Source organism: Pleurodeles waltl, chromosome 11 (assembly GCF_031143425.1).
Source record: "Pleurodeles waltl isolate 20211129_DDA chromosome 11, aPleWal1.hap1.20221129, whole genome shotgun sequence".
Lineage (NCBI taxonomy): Eukaryota > Metazoa > Chordata > Amphibia > Caudata > Salamandridae > Pleurodeles > Pleurodeles waltl.
In genome coordinates, this window is record NC_090450.1 from 866,010,988 (window position 1) to 866,036,833 (window position 25,846).

At 41.7% G+C, this 25,846-nt stretch overlaps 1 protein-coding gene across 3 annotated transcripts in view; it reads right to left on the bottom strand.

Annotated features, from left to right (window-relative positions):
* The window catches only part of SGSM1 (small G protein signaling modulator 1), a 950,757-nt gene that overhangs the window by 349,677 nt on the left and 575,234 nt on the right, over positions 1–25,846 (bottom strand). For 2 of the 3 annotated variants that reach the window (XM_069214717.1, XM_069214716.1), the window contains exon 13: positions 1,577–1,690. The exons of the other annotated variant lie outside the window; for it this stretch is intronic. In XM_069214717.1, coding sequence (XP_069070818.1) covers positions 1,577–1,690 — 114 coding nt within the window. The remainder of the gene's footprint in view (positions 1–1,576; positions 1,691–25,846) is intronic. 3 annotated transcript variants of the gene reach the window in all.

Consider the following 25,846-nt stretch of genomic DNA (forward strand, 5'->3'; position numbering starts at 1 on the left):
GTGACATAAGTTGAAGGACTGTGTAGGACAATTTTTCCCAATAGAAATTGGGTTGTAAACCAGGCACAAAATGCTCTGCCCGATGTGCTAAAAATTCCCACCAGGGTCCGGGGCTGGCACATTTGTTTGCCGGAGGAAGCATGCATTTAGCCTCCTCCCTGAGATCATCTACAGCCGAAGGGAAGTCATCCTGTGGGGCCTGGTACAACTCCACTGGTCCTGGGCGAACCCATTCCTCAGAGATATAAGACCAAGGGACCCCAAACAAGCACCAGTGTACTCTCTCAATGGAAAGCTCCTGGGGCGCCAAACCCACAGTTGCATCGCCGGGGCTCCAGCCCTAATCCCTGTGCCTGTGTTTTGTGGGATGAGGAGCCAGCCAGCATATGATCCTCCTAGCCGCACTGATCTTGGACTCTAGAGCTGAGAACGTGTCCTCTCCACTGGTAAGATAGAGAGCTTAGGTGTGGGAGGGAGTGATGCGTGCTCCATGCTGGCACACAACAGATGTGTCAGCAGCGGAAGCAGGCTGGGACACGCAGCAGTGGGCTCCCCATACGGTCCCAACAGTAAGTACACAATGGGTTTGGGAGCTTTCATGTTTGGGCACAACAGTTCACCCACTTCTGAAAGCAGCTCCTCGCTTACAAACTACTGGGAAAATGCCAAAGTGGCAGAATGGCCAGCCAGCACCATGTTCAAGTTGCACCTATTTGCCGATAATTTAGCCTTTTTTTACAGTCATCAAAAAATACAAAGTCCACAGGGGGAATCTCTACAGGCAGAAGACAATGAGACTGTAGTTTATCTTGTTTATTTAGTACATTTATATTGTATTTATTTATATTGATTTTATTTATGTTATGTGCATTTATGTATGTTTGTATTTGTTTTATACTGGTAAAAAAATAGCCTAACTACCTAGAACAATCTCTTTCAATAAACTTGCATAGCAATTAACAACTCACAGAAGGGACACTTGTGTCTGTTGCTCCTTCTCTGGGCAGGCAGAGGCAAGCACTCATAAGTTCCTAAAATGACACACGGAAAATCGCTTAAGCTAAAACCCACAGCACAATGACAAATGGGGACTCATTTTTAAAATCACTAGTGTTTAGCTCCTGCTTACCTCCTTACACAATAAGACATATTTTTTGTTATACGCATGGCTTATACCCAAAATAGTAAACTGTAAAGTCAGCTTTATGCATCAGGGATTCCTATATTGTGACGTTTAATTGTAATCGGGGTTGGTGAACTACTCCAATGAATAGTGGACTGCTTTTATGGTGTTGTGCTTTTTCACACAGACTGGATGCTTTCATTTATAATCAAATAATCACATGTTAGTTGCTTTCCATTTCACGCCACACTAGCAGCACTAAACTTGTCTGAAAAGGTGGTATACAGCTCAAAGGTAACATCTACCATTACTAGAGGTAGTACAATTGTGATATCACTATTGTTCATTTCGAGATTGGCACAAAAGACAACATGACTAAACAGCCTTGCAAAGCAAAGAACCTAACACGAATGACAACAACATTACGTTGATGCCACGGTGAGCCTGTAATACATTTAGGGATCACCACAATTTTCCTTCCTGGAGAAATCTTGTTTGCGTTGTTGCCGCTGGAGGTGATGTGGAAAAGGAAGGCGAAGGGATGATGAGAATGGTGCTGAACAGTAACTAAAACACGAAAAGATGACAGAAAAATCACTAAGATGAAGGTGTAAAACAAAAAGTGGTCAGGAAGATACTATTTTACCAAACACATTATTAATTTATACACAACCAAAGAACCATAATGTTTTTCAATCACAACAAATGTTGCCCATCCTCGACCTCTATCTGCAGCTATACTGAAGACGATGATTATTAAAACTTTCATTTACAGAATCACTACACAGATGACTCAATACATTTTCTAACCAAAACAAAAACCCTACCATGCAAAGTTTGCTCTCTTCATCATAGGTTTACATGGTAGTTGCTGCTTCAAACACAAGACTACATAAACCTTGAAATTACTAAGTGCAAACCAGTAATATATGTGCTTCTTTCACATGCCTCTTTATCAAACTACAGTGACATGCTAAAGTTGATCAAATGATTTCCCATAAATATGTTTAAAGATGCTGGATAAGTAACATGTTATATTTTATTTTACATAAGGCTATCTCTTTGTATTCACGTTCTTTTGTTAGAATGCCAAACAGTAATGCACAAAAAGCAAGGCCAGGCAAACATGCAGAAGGTGAGAAAATGATATACAGTGCACTATTGTAACAACATTCCTGGGGCTAAGGATACATTAATGCAATCTCTTAAGTGGAAGACCACCGAAGAGACAAGTGATAAATATTTTAGAAAACATAGTGGCCAAGCATCATGTGGAATGCCCGCGGATTTAATGTTAGATGTTGAATTGGTGTACTATGCTAGAGAGCATCTAAATATGCCTGGAAATATGAATAGATGGCACTGCGCTACTGAATTTGAGTACAGAGTGCAGTCAAAGAAGCAAAGTTCTTTCAGAATAGGACAAAACCCACTTAGTGGGAAGTGGATTCCTAATTTCTTGTTTAGTCAAATAGTTGTTTTTCTTTCTGTATTAGTGTTCTATATGTAAATACATATCTTCAATAAATGGTCTTTCATAGAGGTTCATAGTTGCCCTTTTTGTTTCCCTTCAAGTTAACATTTTCACGTTTGGTTCCAAAAATTAGGGCATGATTAACTAAAGTGACTTTCACTTTTGAGAAAGTTTACACGCTTGAGTAAGAATACAACTTTTTTGTATTCACAAACTGTTTGTAGTAACTTACATTAAGTAAGTTCAGCCCTACACCAACCACTAGTACAGCAACACCATCCTGTAGAAAATAATGGAGTTAGGGACTTACTACAAAAATACAGTTTGTGAATACTTTAAAGTAGGAAACGTACTCAAATGTGTAAGCTACTACAAAGGGCAGATTCTGAATTGCACCTTGTAGTACCTTTTGTACTGTACTAATACAAACCTTACTACACTGCAGTGCAGTTTCTGAATCGGGCCCTTGGTTTCAGGAACCATGAGATTTTTTTTTAACACCATGAAGTGATTCAGCCTTCCGGCAAGAAAACAATTAGCGAGAGGCATATATGTCCAACCACAAAAAAGACAAGTTAAATTAATTTTATCTACAATTGATAGTGTCAGATCTATTTCGAGTTGGAGAGTGTGCGAACAATGATGAATAATCGCCATACAAACTTTCTTTTAAGGGTTGCACGGGAAAAGGACGTGCAAGTCTGAATATAAAAAGTTAATGGTCTAACTAGATAAGAGCAAGGGGTATAAAAACACCAAAAGATCTCTAAGAAGGTGAGGAAAAAAATCAAATTTATGCTATTGACTAGAATATGGGTAGTTCCTTTGATATGTAGACAGTCAAAGACGTTTGGCTGATAAATAAGGTGCAATTGGGCATGAAAGTATTCTAGTGGGTAAAAACAGTACTCAGATACATTCCTTTAGAAAGGGGTCTGTACAGGCACCTCAAAGGAAAGCACAGCAAAATGTCATTTGGGCCCAATAAATGAAAAACATCAAAATCATACTTAATCCAACATACTAATCGATGCAAAATGTACATACTGCAACTTGAATGTAGGTGCATGACTAGGAGTGTTGAGGGAAATGGAATGCAACTAAAATTAAACATGTTCAGTCTAGTACAAAACACCTCAAATAAATAAATACGAACACAGTTATATATGTTACCCTATATTTAGCATAAATAAAGATAGAGGGATTGCTATATGCTTCTAGGGAAGTAAACTCTGACTGGGGCTTGATAGGCAGACCAGAATATGGGGCCCCTGGGCCTAGTTGGATCTTACCAGACACGGATGAGACTGGCTTTGATGCCAGTTTACAATGCTAGCACAGTACCCGCTGTAGCTTCCCGATGAATCCTAATGACACCCAAGGAGTCATCAGATGGTCTGGTGTATAACCTGTACAAAGTGTCAATCCAAGGTGACCAAAACCAGAGAATATAAGGCAGAATAAACCTGTGGGTGACTTCAGCAGCATAATGAGAATAATTATAAGATTACAATCAAACCAAATAGAAAAATTCAGGGTAAAGCAGAAAAGAGGTAGATAGCAATAACGTTTACCTAAGAAAGTTAACAAATGAAGGGTTTTCACGCATGTTACTAAGCAATCAGACTGATGTAATTGCCCTCGGACTGTACCATTCAAGCAGCAACAGATGAGAAAGAATAGAGAACTGGACACACCTATAAAATATTTGTGAATTCTCTGAAATAGCAGAGTCACGCCCCATGCATCTAAATTTGTTTTAGACTTTAAAGAACCTGCTTTGAAATTAATTGTTCCTTCTCTTTCAAACAGGTGGAAGGTTTTCAATCCCCTTTCTGTTATGACTACTCACAATGCCATTTCTATTCCTATTTGATTTAGACTCTGCCACATTGAAGACTATTTATATTAAGCTCCCTTTCATGAAAGTCTACTATTCTTTTTGAGAAACATATTAGGCAATGCAAATAACGTGATCATTTTTGCATTTACATTGCAATTTAATTGTATCTTTTATTCATTATGGCTGATCTCCCTTTATTGGTTCCTTTGTTTTTATTAAGAATACAAACAAATCATGTCAAACTAGTCCCTGTACACCCCTTCAAAAGGAGATACAAAATAATAAACTAGAATCTGAACAGAACACTTTCTTCAATTGCTGAAACACTTATTCCTCTTGATCTCGCATCTGCATGCCATGTTTTTTCATGTTAAACTAATTGGGGAATAATGTGGTCTCATTCCTGTAGAAGTAAAGAAACAAATAATACAGCGTTCTTTCACAATGCTGGGGTGTGCCTGCAATGAAGTAGTTTGTACTCTAAACTGATCCATATCTTTCCAAGTGAGAAAACATACCCTACACACTCCACCTGTTTAAAATGGAACATTGAGTCGTCCACTTTGGGATATAAATTGAACTCTGTTAATTTGGGATATAAATTGAACTCTGTTAATTGCCGTAAATGTGATTTTACATGTTGCTGACATTTAGAAAGAACTTACAAATACATCACTTCGCCATATAAATAAATCACAATGAAGACATCAAAAAATCTTTAAAAACATCTCATTCCCATAAAAGTTAAAAAGTGCATTGAGCCCACATTAAACTTAAAGGCATCGCTTTACACTCAAAGTGTTTCAGTCTAATATTAAGGTGATCCTCCATTCATCCCATTTACTGACTAGCATTAATAATTAGACTGCTCACCTTTCAAATTTCCAATCTTGACACCACCTAAGAATTCTCCATTGTCTAGTCTAAAATCATTTACACTTATGTATTCTACATCCAGGCAAACATTTTTTACACAGAATATGTGAATGTCAGCCAGGGCTTGGAAGGATAAAAAAATTGTTTGAGACTATCTTCAATATAAACCTATAAGATGTCATCCTTTACCATTTTCGTTATAAAGAATCTCAAGCAGGATCCATTTCCCAGATATTAAATCATTAGCACAATTATTGATAGTCTCAAGGTATTCTGCCACTATGAATAATCAACACCAGACACTTGCCATCAGTCTTCAAACACTGATAGTCTGATCCCTTAGAAGTAAAACACACCTTTCACCCTCCCAAACTATTCAAGGGTCATAACTGATCAGTGTTGGAAATGATCATTTGTGTAGCGTAGCCCCAGATGTTTGCCTCAACTGTTTTTGCTGGCTGTTGGACTGTGCACTTTACCCCTTCTAACCAGTGATAACTTGCCTGTGCTCCCCGCTTGACATAATGACATTGGCATACGCCTGAGTGGCATATCTAACTTACCTATAAGATCCTAGTAAATGGTACAAAAGTGTACCCAGGACCTATGAAATTTTCTTGCAATAATGCACTACGATAACCAGCATGCCAAAGGGCAATGGTGCATGGATATGCGGCAGTGTGCTCCTACCACCTCCTTTCACTGTTAAAAGGCTTCCGGGAGCCAATAAGCTGACAAGCTTGGGAGCACCTGCACGCCGGTAGTGTACTGAAACCCGAGAAATTAATGGCAGCATGTCCAAGCAACCCCAGAAATATCTCTACTGATGATAGAATAATCTAGAAACACATGTGTCTAGAGATACAGCAATGACTGCACCAAATGAGGTGAATATTTTGATGAACTTTGAAACCAGTGTGCTTAAAAGATATAGTAATAACTGCTGAATATTTGTTTACAACTTTGCGTACTTTGAAATTGCCTTGCAATAATGCACTACGATAACCAGCATGCCAAAGGGTAATGGTGCATGGATATGAGGCAGTGTGTTCCTACTCCCTCCTTTCAGAAACTTCAAATTTGACCTGTCGAAAAACCCTTTTGACAGACTTAAACCTTTCTTTTAAATATGTAAATGTCAACTCTAAGTATGTCTTTTTGCTTATAAAGCAGGATTCACTGAATTTAAAATGAGAATATGAAAGATGTTAATAATACACGTCTTTACAGTGGAAAAGACATACATGCTATTTTCACTGTAGCAAGGCTAATTATTTAATAGGAAACATTGGTTTATATTATTACCTTTAATAATGCTAATATTTTTGATTGAAAGCAACTACAGATAAAATTCAATGATTCTGTTTAAAATTTATTTCAAGTCCAATTTAATGGTGAAATGGTAATAGCTATTATGGAACAAACATGTATAGAAAGTTACATTTTGCCTGTTTAAAGCCTCTGAAGGCTACTTTGCATTTGTTCTCCCACTCCAGCAATCCAGTAGTAGGTGTGAATGAGTGTAACATGCCTCCCTGGAGAAAACAATAGGCTGACCTGAATAGGCACAGATGATCCTTCTGAAAGTGACAGAATATGCAGGGTGGGGCTGTGAGTATCCTTCTTGACATTAAAGTATAAAGTCATGCTTGAATGTCAAACCCTGCTGGGTAATTTTATTTGACACTTGGGGCACACTTAAAAGAGGCTTTGCAAATTTTAACCGAAACCTGGATGGGGCCCTTCTGTTGCCCCTTAGACAGACAGACTATCATAGTGGGCCTCCTTTTGTCATTACAGTGTCAAAGCGTGTCTCACACCTCTGCTGGGTTTACATAAAAAAAACTGTGGTGCACTTAAAAGGAGGATATCAGGAGGCCAAAATAATTCTTGTATATCGATGGTCTGCTTGCTGAAAATACAGCTTTCTTTCTACCACATTTCTTTCTCTTGATTTATTGGGGGTCTCATGGCAGCTTCAAACTGGATTTTAGTGTTAAATGTGAGAGTGTTATCATAGTATACTCCCTACACACACTCACACCCCTCAAAGCCCATATTTAGTGTGGCCGAATACTTTCTCCATCCTGAAAGGTCATTCCTACCTTGTGCCAAGCATAAATCTGGTATCTACAGCATTCAATTTAGAACACCCTGGACCTATGGAAGATCAGAAGAGGATTGAGCCTGCTGTCTAAGACCCGAGAAGAGCCTAGAAGACTGGACCTGCTTTCCCTCATGTACCAGAGACAAAAACGTGGTCTCCAAGGGTCAAAAAGCTGACCTACTGCTAAAGCTATACAAAAGCTACAAGAGGCCATTTCATGCAACTGGTCAGCTGATCAGTGGCAAATGGATCTAGACTGGACCCTCCTGTAGGGCTCTACTTGCCACCTTGTGAGTCTCTAAATGCCTCTCCTGAGGTCCTGTGGGCTTTAGAAGTGTACTCTTGTGGCACATTGGGATTTAAGGACTAAAACCAGAACTTAAAGTCCTTGACCAGGAAGAACCAGGTTAGCATATTAAAGCTGTGCTCCATCACAGTCAGTATAACATTGCACTAATGTTTTGCTCCACCACAACCATTAACTAACGTTAAGACTTTGTGTGTGTTCGCGCAATTTCTACTTACTAATTGAAAAATTCATATCTCTGAAACCCATTTTGGATTTATAGAATTTTGGTGTCATTTTGATATTAAGGTTTTTCTAATGGGAATTTTAGTGTTTTGCATTTTGACTTTATTACTATTTTAGTACAGCATAAATATGTTACACATTGCATCCAAGTTAAGCTTCTCCGACTGTTCCACGGGTACCAAAGTGCTGAGCTTGGGCTAATTTAGTGACTTTACGGGTCCTTCCTGAAACAGTTGGGGTTACTATTTGATGTCGGTAACCACCTGCCTCAACTACTATCCCAGTTTCTTACAACCAACAAGGCCATTAATTTAAGATTTATTATTGTGGAGTGGCATGTTGCTAAGCATTGCTTACCAAAATTTTATAGTCTCAAAGTACCATAAAATGCAGAACTGAGCTGCATCAATCACATCAAGATGAATTTTCTTCCTAACACACTCACAATGATTTCAACTAATTACTTATTCACATGAGTTCAGATCAGTCTTCTGCTCTAGCAAATTCATGTTATACCTTCCAAGGTTACATTCCATTCAAGTACAAACTTGCATCAATTAAAAACCTTTGTCTCCTTTGTGATTAACAATATAAGAGATTAAAAATGTCCCTTTTCCAATGGTAAAATAAAGTTCAAAACTGACCTCAATCACGACTTTTAGTATCAAGATAAACAAGATTCTTAGGCATCTTGTGACACCAACACTCAATGCTGACCTCATCACTTCCCGCTAGCATGTTGTAGCAACCTTCAAACAAGGATACGTTACTTGATAACTTCTTTTATTCAATCCAAGGATATATGCCGCACCAGATTACTGCAGCCCAGCACTAGTACCTCAACATTCTACCCACCACCCTTACATACTCAGAACTTCCTATGTTCCAGATTGCATATGCATTGTTGCTCATCACTACATATCCCCTTTTCTTAAAACAACAAATTTAATACATATCCCCTTTTCTTAAAACAACAAATATAAACTATGAAGATATAAAACTAAAACCTAAATCACCTCCCCTTTTTAAAAAGTGTTTAAAAAAAAATGTATTTATATATTATTTCATTACAAACACACTATTACAATTCATTCGCATACAACATTCTCCAAATTTCTAGGTTTTTTAAGTATTCTCCCAAACTTACTCTCTCATCCACAGCTTTCCCATTGTCTCTCATCTCTTTATTTCCTACACCTCCAATATTTTCAGCATTCTCTGATATCACAATTCTTCCTTCCATAATCTGTGACCTTCTACTTTCCTCATAAGTTCTACTGTTTTCTTCTCTTCTTTGTTCAAAATTTACTCACCAGTATTTGTCATTTTTACTACTTTGCATTTCATCTTCCATAACTTCTTTATTATCGCACATATTTCTATCAATGGCAATTTGGCTCATATGACAGATAATACCATCTTCTAGTTCTACAGTATTTCTCCTAATTTGTCTAATCCTTTTTGGTTCAGTGAATTTACTTTCACCTTTGGCCACTTTCTTGACAGACTTCATTCTTACCCATTGACCAACCTTTATATGTGCTTCTTTAGTACTGTATTTTCTGATAAAATATTTCTTATTTCTATCCTGAGACTCTAAAATATTTTCCCTTACATCTTCTGTGTTCCAATTCAATAGTTTGCTCCTGCACATCCATCCCCGATTTATTCTGGAAAAAGGCAAATGACCTCTCATTAAACCAAAAGGACTTTCTCCAATAGTTTCATGAGGTGTGATTCCATATGCCCATAGCATTATTTTGAGCTCATAATCACACTTTTTCTGCCCTTTATTCGCTATTTGGAGTATTCCTTTAATTGCTCTGTTTACTCTTTCCATTACAGCATTACTTCTAGGATGATATAATGCTGTGAATTTATGTTCTATTCTAGCTAACTTTTCAAATGTTCTAATTTCTTCTGATGAACTATACTACATTGTCCGTTAATATGGTTGCAGGAAAACCTTTCCTAATAACCACCTCCTCTAGAAACTCAATTAAATCCTTAGTGTTAATCTTTTGAACTACTTTCATTTCTATCCAACTAGAAAACATGTTGACTAAAACTATTATATATTTGCATACACTATCTCTCCATGGAACGGGACCCATGATATCCAAAGCTATTTCATTCCGTGGCATTTTTGGACATCCCAAAGAGGATATGGGTAGATCAATGTTTTTTTCAGCTTTGTCACTAGTTTCACAATTGACGCAATTATGCACATAGCTTTCAATGTCTAAATCTATTCAAGGCCACCAATACAGTATTTCTATTCCTTTGTTTTGTATGGGTGATGCCTGAGAGTCCCTCCTGTCCAATGGCTATCAATCTTTGTCTAATACCATATGGAGAAATATTTTTTCCACCACTACACACAAAAACCTTTTCTACACTCAACTCGTCTCTCACTTCCCAAAATGCTTTCAATTCTTCTTTTATTTTTGTTTTTTATGCTCCTCCCATACATTTACTATCTTATTTCTGACTTCCTCCAGAACTTCATCTTTTTCGTACTCATTCATCCACTCGTCTTTTTGTATGATTTTTCCAATTCCTTCTGTGAAAATTCCAGCCACACACCATGCAATCCACAGATCTGATCCAAATCTTTCAGAGGTACAGACATTCTACTTAAGAAATCTGTGGTAACATTTTTAATCCCTGGTACACACTACACCTCATATAAGAGGTCCTGTAATGTCATTGACAATCTTGCTATTCTAGCAGATACTCCTGAAATCCATTGGTTGTGAGTAGTTTTGTAAGTGGTTTATGATCAGATTTCAAAGTGCATTTCATAACCCAAAGAAGCTCACGGAAATGATCCAATGCCCACACACACACACTAGTGTTTGTATTTCTATTACAGAGCATTTCTTCTCTGTAGGTGATAATGACCAAGAAGCAAATGCAATAATATACTCTTTTCCTTCCTTGCTCCTTTGAGTTAATACACTTCCACGCCCTTGTCGCGTAGGTTCTCATTATCCTAATGAGGCTACTGGATTTGGGTTGCAGAATCGCATAGATTGTGGGGTACTAAGTACAAGTCCACACCATGTGACGCCTGTCAGCCTAATCCGAGGTTTCTGGCTAACCAGCAGCGCCTCATCTCCACCCAAGAGCAAGGATGATTGTGGAAACTGGGCGCATGACAAGAAAGACTCCTAAGGGGAATTGTGGTCGATCAGATCTTGTCTCTTTCTCACAGTTACACTAGTCTCACACAGGCAAAGACAACAGAGGCAGAATATAGTTCAATAAGGGTTTACTGAAGTAACTGCATCTTAGATAAAATTACATGTATGGCAATAACTAGGATGATAAAACACAATAAAAGGAAGAGTGCAACAAGGAGAGTGAAACACAAAAACAGCCCCACCATACTGTCACTAGGAGTGAGATATAATTCTCCTACCTACGCTATGTTCGAGCACAGCATAATAAGCCTAATCAGCCTTTCAGGTTTCCCCCTGGGAAAACATTATCCATCATACCTGAAAAAGGAAGCCTGTATTCTAGAAAGACACCGTCTCCATGTACGCCAGGGGTTCAGCCGTCTAAGCAAGCAGCTGTAGTAGAGCAATCAGCATGCAGTGATGATCATCTGGCTGGAATCTCCCTCTAACGTGTATGGGACAAAGGAGTGTTTTTATAATAAAACAGTTGACATTCTAAGAAATGGTCCCCATGTATGAGTGTATGTGTTTCTCTGAATGTTGGAGACACAGCGTACCACAACCCTACCTGACTATAGCCTTGAAGAAAGCACAAAGTGAAATGAATGCCCTACTGAGAAAGTAATGCTTTCCTAGGTGAAAGAAGAATTAGAGAGAAATAAAACAACAACACAAATGTGGCTATTGCTAGAAAAATACAGCAAGGCTGAATAAAATGTAACTGGGCTAAAGTGCATAATGTCAGGCCTAGCTTGCTAAAATAACGTTTCTAAAATATGGCTAAAATAGCCATACAACACCCTTTGCTATTTGCATCGGTAGTGACAATTGATTGTGCTTCTGAATCAAAACCTTTTAATATTGGAGCGTCCACAATTGTTTTCTTTATGTCTAGAAATGCTTTGTGACAATTCTTATCCCACACAAACTTCGTTTTATTCTTTAATAATAACCTCATGTCATGGGTTTTGTGTGAAAAATGTTCTAAAAATTTAGAATAAAATTCGGCTAAACCTAAAAAAGATCTTAATTCATCCTTAGACTTAGGTAAAGTCGTGTTTACAACAGCTTCTACTAATTTTCTTTTAGGTTGTATTCCTTCTTGTTGATTTAATGAACCAAATACATCACACTTTTCTGAGAAAATCTACATTTACTACTCTCTGATGTTAAACCCTTTTCTTCCAAAACGCTTAACACTTTCCTTAATAGTGCATCATGTTTTTTGTTCTTACCCATCACTAAAATGCCATCCTGAAAGAAAGCAACTTCAGGTATATGTCCAAAAAGTGGTGTCATTAATCTTTGAAATACAGCTGCCGCTGATGCCAATCCAAACAGCATGTGCTTGAATTGGTAACGTCTGAATGTTGTACAAAATGTGGTAAGGTGCCTACTACTACACTCTAGTACCACCTGGCGATATGCTGCGGGCAAGTCTAATATGGAAAACCACTTAGCTTGCCTAGTCAAAGAGAACATTTAATCTATTCTAGGTAATGGAAACTGCTCTACTATAATGTTGTTGTTACCCACCTTAAGTCCACACACAATTTAATTTTCCCATTTGATTTCCGTGCCACAATTATAGGTGAAACCCATTCTGACGCCTCTTCCGTTTCAATTATTTGTGACTTAAGCAATTTCTCAAATTCATTTTTTACCTCCTCTCTCACTATGAAAGGTATATTCCTTGCTTTATGAACTTTAGGTGTGGCACCCTCCTTCAATCGGATACAATGACTTAGGGCCTCATTACAACCCTGGCGGTCTTTCTTTCGGCAACTGTACCGCCAACAGGCTGGCGGTACAATCTGGCATATTACGCACGCGGTCGCACCGCCGGGACCGGAGGTTTCCCGCCATGGTTGTCCCGGCGGTTTTAATCCACCAGGGCAGCACTGGCGGTAGAGACCGCCATGGAAAGGCTGGCGGGAAGGGGAGTCGCGGGGCCCCTGGGGGCCCCTGCACTGCCGATGCACTGGGCATGCGCAGTGCAGGGGGCCCCAGGCACAGCCCTACCCTGCTTTTTACTGTCTGCACAGCAGACAAATGTTGCAAACTATGTTTCCGCCCGCCGGCCCAGCGGGGATGTCATAGTGCGGTTGGTGGGATTGCGGCTGCATAGGCGGCCGCTCGGCGGTAAAACCTTGGCGAGCAGCCTTTGCCACCCGCCAAGGTTGTAATGAGGGCCTAAATCCTCTAAGTCTACCAATGTTCTCTTCTAACACTTTTGGAAATTCTTGTAACACCCATCTTTTAGTATCTTCTTCCTCACATGAAACTAAAACCTGTTCCATGCTATTGAGGTCTAATATTATGTCTAACTTATTTTGGTCTTTCCAGCCTAAAACCGAAGGTCCATCTTTGGTTACATATAGTTTACCTATTGCCTGCCTATTCTTAAACCTGAAAATGAATTGCCTGAATCCTATCATGTTTATCCTATCTCCTGTGTGACTCTCGGGATTAATGTCTGGAGGTTCTAAATGTTTCCCAAAATTTTTGCAAACAACTTGTGCCAGATATTTTCAGAAATAATGGTGTATGGAGATCCAGGGTCAGCCAGCCGCTATTTGTAAAGACACACGTCCAAAGGATACCCAACATAATGGTTTGTTACTACCTCCTTCACCTGCTATGTTCAATACCACTTTATCATATATTTTGTAATTATCCTTTTCCTCTAATTCCTCACTGTCTCCTGAGAACTCCACCTCATAACTCTGTCTCAGACACGCAACTTTCTAGCTACTTTTCTTCTTTAATTTCTTTTTACACACTCTAGCATAATGCCCTACTGTACCACACTCTAAACATTTATCAGCTTTAGCTGGACACCTTTCAAACCTTGCTGAATGTAATGTGCTACCACACTGATAACACGTGCCATTAAAATTTTAAACTTGTTCAGTGTTGTCTCCCTTTTTTCTTTCTAAAATCCGTGTAACTTCATTTGCACTTCCTCAAAACTGCCGGTCCTCGAGACAAATATGCATTGATAATGGTTCGTGCTGAAATTGATAAAAGTCCTCGAGACCAGCAGCACACGAGCACAACGGTTGTATTCAAAGTACGTGCTGAGAATGTCTCATGCGAATACTGGTTTGCACAATTTGACGTAAATAGAGGATGCCAGTATAAATATATACTTCTTTGTTTAAATACATTTCCCTTTGAACTACGAGTAAATGAGCAACAGCGCTGAAGTCCCAAAAGACTTAAAGTAATGTTGCTCTTACCCGACCTGACTTTCACAGTTCATCAGATGTCCATGCTTTAGGTTCTCTGTAGCTCGTTGCCAAACAGTGCAGTAACTTTCACACACGGATACGTCTCTTGATAACTTGCTTTATTAAATTCAAGGATATATGCAGCACTAGATTACCACCGCCCAGCACCAGTACATAATGAAGTTAACATTCTACCCACATCCCTTACATACTCAGAACTTCCTACGATCCAGATTGCACATGCATTGTTTGCTCATCACTACAAATGTCTAGAAACCAGGCCAAAAATGATCTTTGGATGCTTCAAGATTAAAGACTGTTGTAGCCCTATTGCACCGCACTGGCCAGTACCATAAATTATGGCCCAAATCATGGACACTCCACAAGGCCTGCCTGCCCTCAAACCTCAAACTTCATAACATCATAAACTTCGATAAGGAAGGGCAATCTCAGTGCTACAATATCATGTCCAATTGAACAGGGAGTTTGTTCAGAGAATCCGTATGGATGGTGAAGTCATTCCATAAAACAGATCAATATAATGTCCAGGCAACATTGACTGAAACAATTTAAATAAAGAAGGTGAAAAGTTCCTGTGCCTAGACAGTTTATTGTTCTGTTTTATGGAATGACTCTTGACCATCTATACTGACTCTGAACAAACTCACTGTCCAATTGGACATGGTATTGTAGCACTGAGTTTGCCCCCTCCCTCATCGAAGGTTATGACAAAAATGATCTTTAGGTGTACAATAAGGAAAAAATGTTTCCATTTGTCATCCACAGTTTTGACAAGGCATTAATGGACGACAATTACTAATGCCCTGACGCCCTGAATAGGTTAGTTTACCTCTATGCTTTTAATCTCCTCATTTGATCGAGACGGTCTACTCCACTAGCAGTTTTCCACTTCAGGCTCCACTTTATGTAGTATTTTCCCACTTGTTCGCCAAGATTAGATTCTCTCTATAATTTGACAATACCAAAGTTCCGCCGGAAAACCGCAGGCGGACAGGCCTCTCTGCAGTTGGCACTCAGAAGCGGAACTCACTTCCTGAGGCACCTAAGAATGAATAAGGTCTTCTCAGATTCAGAAAACGACTCATAACTTGACTATTTTCACATATCTAACTAATGGTCTGTCAATCTAAGCATTTTGTTATTTGTGTGCGTATAGTTTTAGCACCAAGAAACCACAGTGGGTTGGACATCTGCGTTTAATAGAGCAATAAATATAAACATTTCTTATGGAGATATTTTTGCATCTAGTAGTCAGTGACCTGACCGAATCACTTTGTCAGTTAAATGAATTATATTATTAATAATAATTTGAACCAAAAGGAAAAAAGGGGGAAATTAGTTATTTTTCGACCAGACATATAAAGTGAGCACTCCAGGCACTGGCAAAGATTAACCTGGTAATGTTTTATCAACTTGGATCTCTTGTTCTGCGCAACATACTTCAGTTTAAATATTTCAATCACTAATCTGCCTCCTTTTAATTAAACCTTTTACAATCCATCTCTGTTCTGTTTGAATTGTATCATGCCTTATTGTTAAACTGTGCACAAACCACTGGGGCGTGGGATTCAAGGTAATTGTTCATGTAACTTCAGAGCACTTTGAGACGTTGATTTTTAGGCCTCAGTCTTATTTACTGTAACAATGTTATCTTCACCGAGGGGTTGAGTGAAAAGGGCCACAATCCTCGTCTGAGGAGGCTATAAAAGGCCTGAAATCACCAAATATATATTAGTTGACCAATACATCTTTTGAAGTGCACGCATTGTACTTTGTAAGCTGTCAGTGTATAAAAATTATATTAAAACTTCCACTTAAGGAAACCTCAGTTAACACTATTAACATTCTTAGCAAAGGGGTACTCAGAACATAACCCTTATGCATCATTCCTATGGAAACTAATACAAATACAAACATGCGTTTCTTCAAATGTCACAAACAGACCTTCAACAACAAATATTAATTCTCCTTTTGATTTTACTCACACAAATAGTTTCACCCACTTCCAAAATAAATCTACTGAAACAAAATAATCTGAAACTCTACTAAATTTCCAAATTAACAATAAATACGCTCTGGTAGGACCAGTTAAGGCAAAGCGATATTGGATACCTGTCCTTTATTGGATTGCGTATCCTCTTATACCCAGTAGAATTATAGCATAAAGCTGCCAAACAGGCACACAATTGCTAAGCTCTAAATATGAGCAGGGAGCAAGCACTCACAATACACTAAAAGGCTCCAGGGACATGACTCTGTTTTTTATATTTAAATGTGGCAAACTAAATTTTCAGATATTACAGCTTGAATGTTCCCACCTTTTTTAGCTGGGATACAGTTAATTTGAATAATAATATGTTTAATATGAACATTTAGCAGGTTGCATAACTTGGGGTGGGCTTACTCCCGAAAGAATAAATCAATCTACTGACTGGGGATTTTCTTCTTGAAGTGAGCACCTTGAGGAGCTCTTAAGTTTTAGTGCCTATCTCCAAATGCCAAGAATACTATGGGCAACAGAATGAAATCTCAATGACTACTTTGCAGAAAACGCACTTCAGCAGGAGACCATTAATTCCCAAAAAGGGATTACTTACGTAATGAACACCGTTTTCCCCATAACTGGCCCTTTAGATAAGATTGTCCACTATTATGATCTAAGTGACTTACACGGATCTCAATATGGACTGTTAGAAATGGGGTCTCTAGTTGGCAGAGGTATGCACCCTTGTCCAATTAGGGACCGCAATCCTAGTCAGGGTAAATCACAACACAATCCAAATTATCCTGTGCCCACCTTATGGTAGCTTGGCACTGAGCAGTCAAGCTTAATTTAGAAGGCAATGTGTAAAGTATTTGTGCAATAAATCATACAGTAACACAGTGAAACACTACAAAATACACCACTCAGGTTTAGAAAAATAGGTACTATTTATCTGAATAAAATAAGATCAAAACAACAAAGGTCCAATAAGCACAACTTGAAATATCACTTTTAAAAGTTTTAAAAGAGTCTCAATTCTTAGAAATTAACAGTTGTTTCTTTGTTACACACAGTACCTGGGATGCGTAAAAAATAATGAGGAGGAGATGCGTGGAAAAATAAGGTATTGTGTCGGATTTTCCGGAACGGCACAGACGATGCGTTATTTCTTTCCACGCTGCCAGGGTTTGCGTAGTTTTTCCGCACGCAGTCTTGGTTCCTCACTGCGATGCGGGGATATTTTGACACCCAGGGACGATGCATTGAAAATCCTCGACGCGCTGGAAGAAGGAGCAGGTGCTGCGTTGATCCGGTAGATGATGCAGCAAATTTTCTGTCATAAGGCAGGTGCTGCATCGAATTTCCAGTCAGGAAGTTGGTGCTGCATCATTCCAGTCAGGTGTGCAGCGATTTCTCAGCCGCAATGCAGGCTTTGCATCGGTTTCTGCAGGCATTGCGTCGATTTTCAACATAGAAAGAGTTTCTTGAAGAGGTGAAGTCTTTGTTGGCCCAGAGACTCCAGAAACAGGAGGAAAGCTCAATCCAAGATCCTGGAGAGCACTTCTGGAGGAAGGCAGAGTCCTTTCAGCAGAGTAAGAGGCCAACAGGGCAACAAGCAGGGCAGCAGTCCTTCTCAGCAAAGCAGTCCAGATGACTCATTTGGGCAGCCAAACAGCTCTTCTGACAGGGTGCAGGTGTAACTCCAGAAGTGTCTGAGTTGGTGGGGTCAGAGACCCAGTTTATATACCCAAAAATGCCTTTGAAGTGGGGAGACTTCAAAGAGTGGTTTTGAAGTGCACAAGTTCCCCTTTCAGCTCAGTCCTGTCTGTCAGGGTCCCTGTGTGTGTGTGTGGGGGGGGGGGGCTTCAGTCCTTTGTGTGAGGGCAGGCCACTGGCCTTTGAAATGTAAGTGTGAGGCCCCCCACTCCTCCAGCCCAGGAAGAACCATTCAGTATGCAGATGAATACATATGTGACTGAGTGTCCTGTGTTTGTGGTTGTCTGGGTGAAATGCAGAAGGGAGCTGTCAACCAGCTTAGACCAGACGTGGATTGGAGACAGGCTGTAAGGCACAAATGGTAGTAAGTGCAGAGAAATGCCCACTTTCTTAAAGTGGCATTTCTAAAATAGTATTTTTAAATCCAAACTCACCAATAAGCAAGATTTTCTATTACCATTCTGGCCATACTAAGTATGACCTGGTCACTCCTTCCAGATCAGAATCTACCACTCAAAAGTATATGAAGGCAGTCCCAATGCTAGTCTATGAAATGAGCAGGCCTCACAGTAGTGGAAAACACCTTTTTGAGTTTTTCACTACCAGGACATATAACACACATAAGTACATGTCCTGCCTTTTACCTACGTTGCACCCTGCTCTATGGGTTACCTAAGGCCTACCTTAGGGGTGACTTGTGTAGCAAAAGGGGAGTTTAAGGTTTGGCAAGCAATTTAAAATGCCAAATCGAAGTGGCAGTGAAAATGCACACACAGGCCTTGCAATTTCAGGCCTGAGACCTGGTTAAGGGGCTACTTTTGTGGGTGGCATAATCAGTGCTGCATGCCAATTAGTATCTCTGGTCACATGTAGCGCACTTTACTAGGGACTTACAAGTAAATCAAATGTGCAAATTGGGTATGAACCAATGTTACCATGCATAAGGGAAAGAGCAGATGCACTTTAGCACTGGTTCGCAGTGGTAAAGTGCGTAGAGTCCTAAAACCAGCAAAAACAGTATCAGAAAAGTGGAGGGAGGCAGGCAAAAAGTTGGGGGATGACCACTCTAAGGCTGTCAGGTCTAACATGGACAATGACCATTCTTGCTTAAACTACAGAAAAAGGCTATTACATCCGAAACCCTACTACTACAGATGTTCATTGTGAATTGCATCACAAAGCTCTGAATGTCCAAATAGTCTATGACTTACAACAAATCCAACATATTGAACTTATTCACCAAGCGCTGCAGCTCACTATATACAGCCCAGTCAGCTGACCAGTCACAACAGCAGGTCTTCTCGGACTCAGTGACACTTGCTACCCTTAGAAAGCATCTTATGAAGTGATTTGAGGCAAAACTCTCTGAAGGCAAAGTATCTAATGCTGCTATAGCTCTAACAAACAAGGTATTGGTACAAAACAACTTTAAGTCTCGTTTTTATAAATCACTTTCAAGTATGTTAAAAATCACACTCACCTAATTGTATAATTAATTGAAACACAAAGGCATGACCATGCAATGCATACAACAACAGTCATTTCATTTATTAACTCAGTAAGTCTGCGAAGGACACATTGCTTTACTGACCTGGAACATAACAATTTACTTGCAAATCACAGAGACCTATCATAAGAAGGTTATGCACTCAGATATCCATATCTAGATGAGCTCAGTAGCCTTCAGGTAATGTTCAATGATCCTTAGACATAATTGATGAATATATTTAGTACAAATTCCTTTTGTGCTTTTTTTTGTAACCATCAGAACCGAACTTGAGCTTAACTAAACTGATATTGGATAAATCTGCATTTCAAACTTCATTCAAAATACTATTTCTTGCTAACTTTGTGTCCCTTAAATCAAAACTTAACAATAATAATGTGCTGACAACCAAACTTTAAATCCACAGAGGGACATGATAATGATAAAAAAGAAATGTGTACTGCATCTCCTTTAATATTTGCCTCAGCGCTTGAGAAAGAAACCATATATGTTAAGGAGCATAAGGTTTCCCCATACCCCCAAATCACTTGCTGCATCTGTGAAATACTGCAGTACTCGCCAGCAATAATGTCAGATGTATATGTTGGACTTGACCCTCTCTGCAGTGTCATCCCCAAACGTTTTGCTTTCGCCCTTCTGTTTTCTCAACCCGTTTTTGTTGGCTTTAAGAACTCTACATACTTTAGCACTGCTAAGAAGTGCTAAGGTGCTTATGCTCTCACCTTCAAACATGGAAGAATTGGCTTACACGCAACTGGCATATTTAATTTACTTGTAGGTCCCTAATAAAGTGGAACTTCCTCTGCCAAGGGCCTGTAAATTAAATGCTAGTAGTAGTCTTGCAGCACCAATTATGAAACCCACTTTAATAGCAGTTTAAACATGTCTCAGGGCTGCCATTGCAGCCTGTGTGTTCAGTTTTAAATTGCTATGTCGACCCTGCAAAATAAACCTTTTGACAAGCCACGCTTCCTTTTTAATACATATAAGTCACCGATAGTGTAGGCCCTTGATAGCCCATACAGCAGGGTGTAGTGTATTTATAAAGTTGGACACGTATTTTTAAGTTGTACATGTCCTGGTAGGTTAGAACTCTCAAATTCATTTTTCACTATTGCAAGGCCTACCTCTCCCATCGGATAACATTGCGGTTCCCTTATTTCATTTAATAGGCTGTACTTCCAAATGGGAACAGGTAACTCATTCATGATTGGTGTCTTTGGAATTGTAATGAACAATCCTAACTTATGGTGAAGTCGGATTTTAAATTACAATTCTGAAAAGTCCACTTATAGAAAGTTTGCATTTTCCTGCATTTGCCCTTTGGTGCCTGTAGTCTGACCTTGGGTCAAATGAAGGTCTACTCTTAGTTAACAACAGGGAGGTGCTGTCACCTACCACACTTGCACATGATAAAGGCTCTGCCTGAGCACTCTCACAAAAGGGCTGTCACTAATCTATTATGACCCCAAGCAAGCTGGGTCCAAGGCAGGGAGGAAGGGGATGCCTGACACCTCAGGGAGGTGGAAACCTGTAGAAGCTTCTCCAACTTCAAAGTAGGCACTGGGTATAAATATTGACCCTCAGACCCAAACCTTTAAGTACACTTCTGGATCTGTGGACACTCTGCCAGGATGAAGGACTACTGTGCTCCTGAAGTACAAGTTACTTACCTTCGGTAACAAAATATCTGGTAGAGACATATTCCAGTTGCAGATTCCTTACCTTAGATTTTGCCCCCAGGCGTCAGACCGGATCGGAGATTTTTGTTTGAGCAATACCCTTGCGCGTCGGTAGGTGGTGTCGGTCGACTCCGCAGGCGTCGTGGTCGCCGTGATGATGTCGGGAGTAGTACATAGACACCGACCTCGCGCAGTGACGCCAGTTTCTTTTAACGACTTTCCACGCCAGAGCCGCTAAGAACACTGAGATCGGAGCACCAGAGCTAAGGAACTGAAATGGGAATCCCTGTCCCTAGAAATCAGTTCGCAAGGGGGGAGGATGGGTGGGCAGTAAGGAATCTGCAACTAGAATATGTCTCTACCAGATATTTTGTTACCAAAGGTAAGTAACTTGTACATCTGATAGATACTTCTAGTTGCAGATTCCTTACCTTATAATAGATACCCAAGCAATGCCATCCTCGGTGGTGAGCTGCCAACCAAGATCATACTAGAAAGTCCCGCAGGACCGAACGACCAAAGTAGCCGTCTTGACGGACCTGACTATCCAGGCAGTAAAGCTTAGCAAATGTGTGCAGGGATGCCCACGTAGCTGCCTGACAGATATCCAGGACAGGAAGTCCGCATGCTAACGCAGTGGAAGCAGCAGTTGCTCTGGTGGAATGAGCATGCAAGCCTTCAGAAGGTTGCTTCTTAGCCAAGGCGTAGCACATTTTGATGCAAAGAAGCACCCATCGAGAGATGGTACGCTTTTGCACCGCCTTCCCTTTTTTCGCACCCACATCACCAACGAAGAGTTCATCGTCCACCCGGAAATATTTAGTGCGACTGAGATAGAACGCCAACGCTCTTTTTGGGTCCAGACAGTGAAGTCTCTCCTTCTCATGGGAAGGATGTGGGGGTGCGTAGAAGGTAAGCAAAATGATGGACTTGCCTGCATGAAATGGTGTAACCACCTTAGGAAGGAAGGAAGCTCTAGTGCGTAGCACTACCTTGTCAGGATGTACGACAAGTAGGAGGTTTAGAGGAAAGGGCCTGAAGTTCACTCACCCTGCGAGCAGAGGTGATAGCGACCAGAAAGACAGTTTTGAAGGTGAGGAGCCGCAAGGGACAATTATGCATTGGCTCAAAGGGGGTACACATCAAATAAGTAAGTACAAGATTAATGTCCCACTGAGGCATGATAAATGGAGTGGGAGGAAATAAGTGGGTGAGCCCTTTTAGGAACCTACTCACAATAGGAGATTTAAAGAGAGAGGGCTGATCAGGTAGCCTAAGAAAGGCAGAAATGGCAGATAAATACCCTTTAAGGGTGCCCAAAGCAGAGCCCTGCTGGGCTAAAGAAAGAATGAACAGAAGAACCTCTGACAGAGGGGCAGAAAGGGGATCAACAGATTTGTTGGTACACCATGCCACAAATTTATTCCAACGACAGTCGTACACAATTTTAGTCGATGGACGCCTGGCTGCCAAGATAACATTGCAGACTTCAGGAGGAAGGGCAAAAGCAGTCAACTGTTGCCACTCAATCTCCACGCATGAAGGTGGAGGTTGAACAGGTTCGGGTGGAGAACCGTCCCCTGTTGCTGCAACAGAAGATCCACCCGAAGAGGCAGTCTGAGTGGAGGATCAATGGACATGCTCAATAACTCTGGATACCATGCTCTTCGAGCCCAGTCCGGAGCCACCAAGATGACTTGGGCCCGGTCGTTCTTGATTTTCTTGAGAACTCCGGGAAGAAGAGGGATAGGCGGGAAGGCATAAAGGAGGCTGGAATGTCACTCGAGACGAAAAGCGTCTCCGAGCGAGTGCCGCCTTGGAAACTCCAACGCGCAAAACAGCTGACATTGCGCGTTCTCTGCAGAGGCGAACAGAACTAACCAAGGCTCTCCCCACTGCTGAAAGAGACCTTGTGCCACCTGCGGATGGAGACGCCATTCGGGATCGACTGTGCGTCGACGGCTGAGTTAGTATGCTTTGGCGTTGAAGGAACCCACCAGATGTTGAACCATCAGGGTTATGCCCTGATGTTCCAGCCATAGCCATGTCCAGAGGCGTACACCGCTTTGTTTGTTGGAGGACCACATGGCGGTAGCATTGTCCGTGAACACCTGCACCACACTTTCCCTTTGAGAGAGGGAAGGAATGCTTTCAATGCAAGCCTGATCGCCCAGAGCTCCAGCAGATTTATATGGAGCCCCGATTCCGCCAGAGACCAGAGGCCTCTGATCCCCGCCTCTCCCATGTGGTCATCCCAACCCTGAAGAGATGCATCTGTCACTATAGAGAGATCTGGCTGAGGAAGGGAGAGGGATCTGCCATGGACCCAATTCGGATTTGAAATCCACCACTGCAGGTCTTTTGCAGTCCCCTCAAAGAACTGGACCATGCTGGAGAGATTTCCCTGATGCTGCGCCCACTGGAACTTCAGATCCCACTGCAGAGCCTGCATATGTCATCTGGCATGTTTTACTAGCAGGATGCAGGAGGCGATGAGGCCCAGCAGCCTCAGAGTCAGTCTCACCGAAACCCAAGCCTGAGGCTGAAAGATTGGAATCATAGCCTGAATGTCTTGGACTCGCTTTCAGGGAGGATAAGCCCGAAACTGCACTGTGTCCAGAACTGCCCCGCTGAAAGGGAGCGTCTGAGAGGGAGTCAGGTGTAACTTTGGCACAGTTATAGTGAACCCCAGCGTGTGCAGGAGATTCGCCATAGTCTGAAGGTGGGAGACGACTGTCTGGGGCGAGTCTGCCTTCAACAGCCAGTCGTCGAGGTAGGGGAAGACTGAGACCCCTGACCTGCGCAGATGAAAAGCAACCACCGCCATCACTTTCGTGAACACCCGAGGAGCGCTGGTAAACTGAAAGTGCTCGTGTCTAAGGCAGACGGAACCTGAGCCAGGGTGAGCATTTTGAATTTCTCCTTCTTGAGGAAGTAGTTCAGGTCCTGATGGTCTAGGATAGGACGTAAGCCCTTGTCCTTCTTTGGTATCATAAAGTAGCGGGAATAACAACCACAACCTACTTCTGGCACATGGACCTTTTGTATAGCTCCCTTGGCCAAGAGAGCCGCGACTTCCTGGCGGAGAAGCGCCAAATGATGCTCCGGAAGGTGATGGAAGGATGGTGGCATGTGTGGTGGAGCAGATTCGAAAGGGAGTGAGTAGCTCTTCCGAATGATCTGCAAAACCCACCTGGACGTGGTGATTATGTTCCCAGTGGGGCAGGTGATGGTGCATCCTGCCACCAACTGGGCAGGAGTGAGGGGATGGACTAGGAAGGTTTGGAGGCTCCAGCGGGGGCAGAGGTGGACTGAACAGACCTCTGGTTCCCTGTCCCACGGCCACGTGGGATTCCGCGTCCTCGGCCACGCATAGGCTGGCCAGCGTGCGTGGCAAGGTGGCTGTGTGAAGGACGCTGCAGGGCGCCCCTTCCGTGTCCACGAAAGGGGCGAAAAGCGGACTGTGGTGGGCGAGAGGCTGAGGAAAGACCGAGGGACCGAGCCGTAGCCCGGGAATTCTTGAATCTCTCCAAGGCCGAGTCCGCTTTGTCTCCAAAGAGACGGGTGCCATCAAAGGGCATGTCCACGAGTGACTGTTGGACATCCCCTGAGAAACCAGAAGTGCGTAACCAGGTGTGGCGCCATAAGGCCACTGTCGTTGCAACCGATCTGCCCAGACAGTCGGTCGTATCCAGCCCACAACGGATAGTGAACTTCGCCGCGCCTCACCCATCGTTCACTGCTTGAGAGACGATAGCACGGTCCTCCCCCGGTATCTGCGGCAGGACTTGCACAACCGTATTCCACAGGGAGTGGGAATAACGGCCTAAAAGGCATGCAATGTTCACAGACAGCAGGGCTAGACTGGAGGAAAAAAACAACTTTTTGCCAAACTGTTCCAGCCTTTTGGATTTCCTATCCGGGGGTGCGGAAGGGAATGTGCCTGAAGAAGAGGAAGCCTGGATAACAAGACTCTCAGGCGTGGGGTGTTGGGACAGGCGTTTTGGGTCGTTCGGCGCGGGTCGATGGCGGCGTGCGATAGTCCTGTTCACAGGAGCCCCTGTGTTGGGTTTGGACCATGTACCCACAAGGACATTGGTGAGGGCTTCATTGAATGGTAAAAGGGGTTCTGAAGTAGAAGCCCCAGGCTGAAGCACCTCCGTCAGGAGATTAGACCTGACCTCTACAGTAGGCAGCTCAAGGCCGAAGACTTCAGCCTTGTGAGGACTGCCATCGGACGATGTCGGTGACGGATCCTCATTGCGTTTGTGGTGCCTCGAGCACGACCCGAAGCCGTGCTCCGAGTGTCGGACCATGCACCCGAAGGCTTGCCTGACTGCTCTGAACCAAGCTACCAGAGGGAGGAGCACAGGTTAATTTAGGGTAAGCTTGTGCTACACCCTGACAAAGATTGTGGTTGTTGCTTGACCAACGATCACACAACAGTCAACCAACAACCCAATTTCTTACAATAACATTTTAACTCCGTTTATGGCTTCTTAATTAATCAGCACACATTAGTCTGGCGAAATGTCACATGCAACCGAAGAAAATGACATTAAG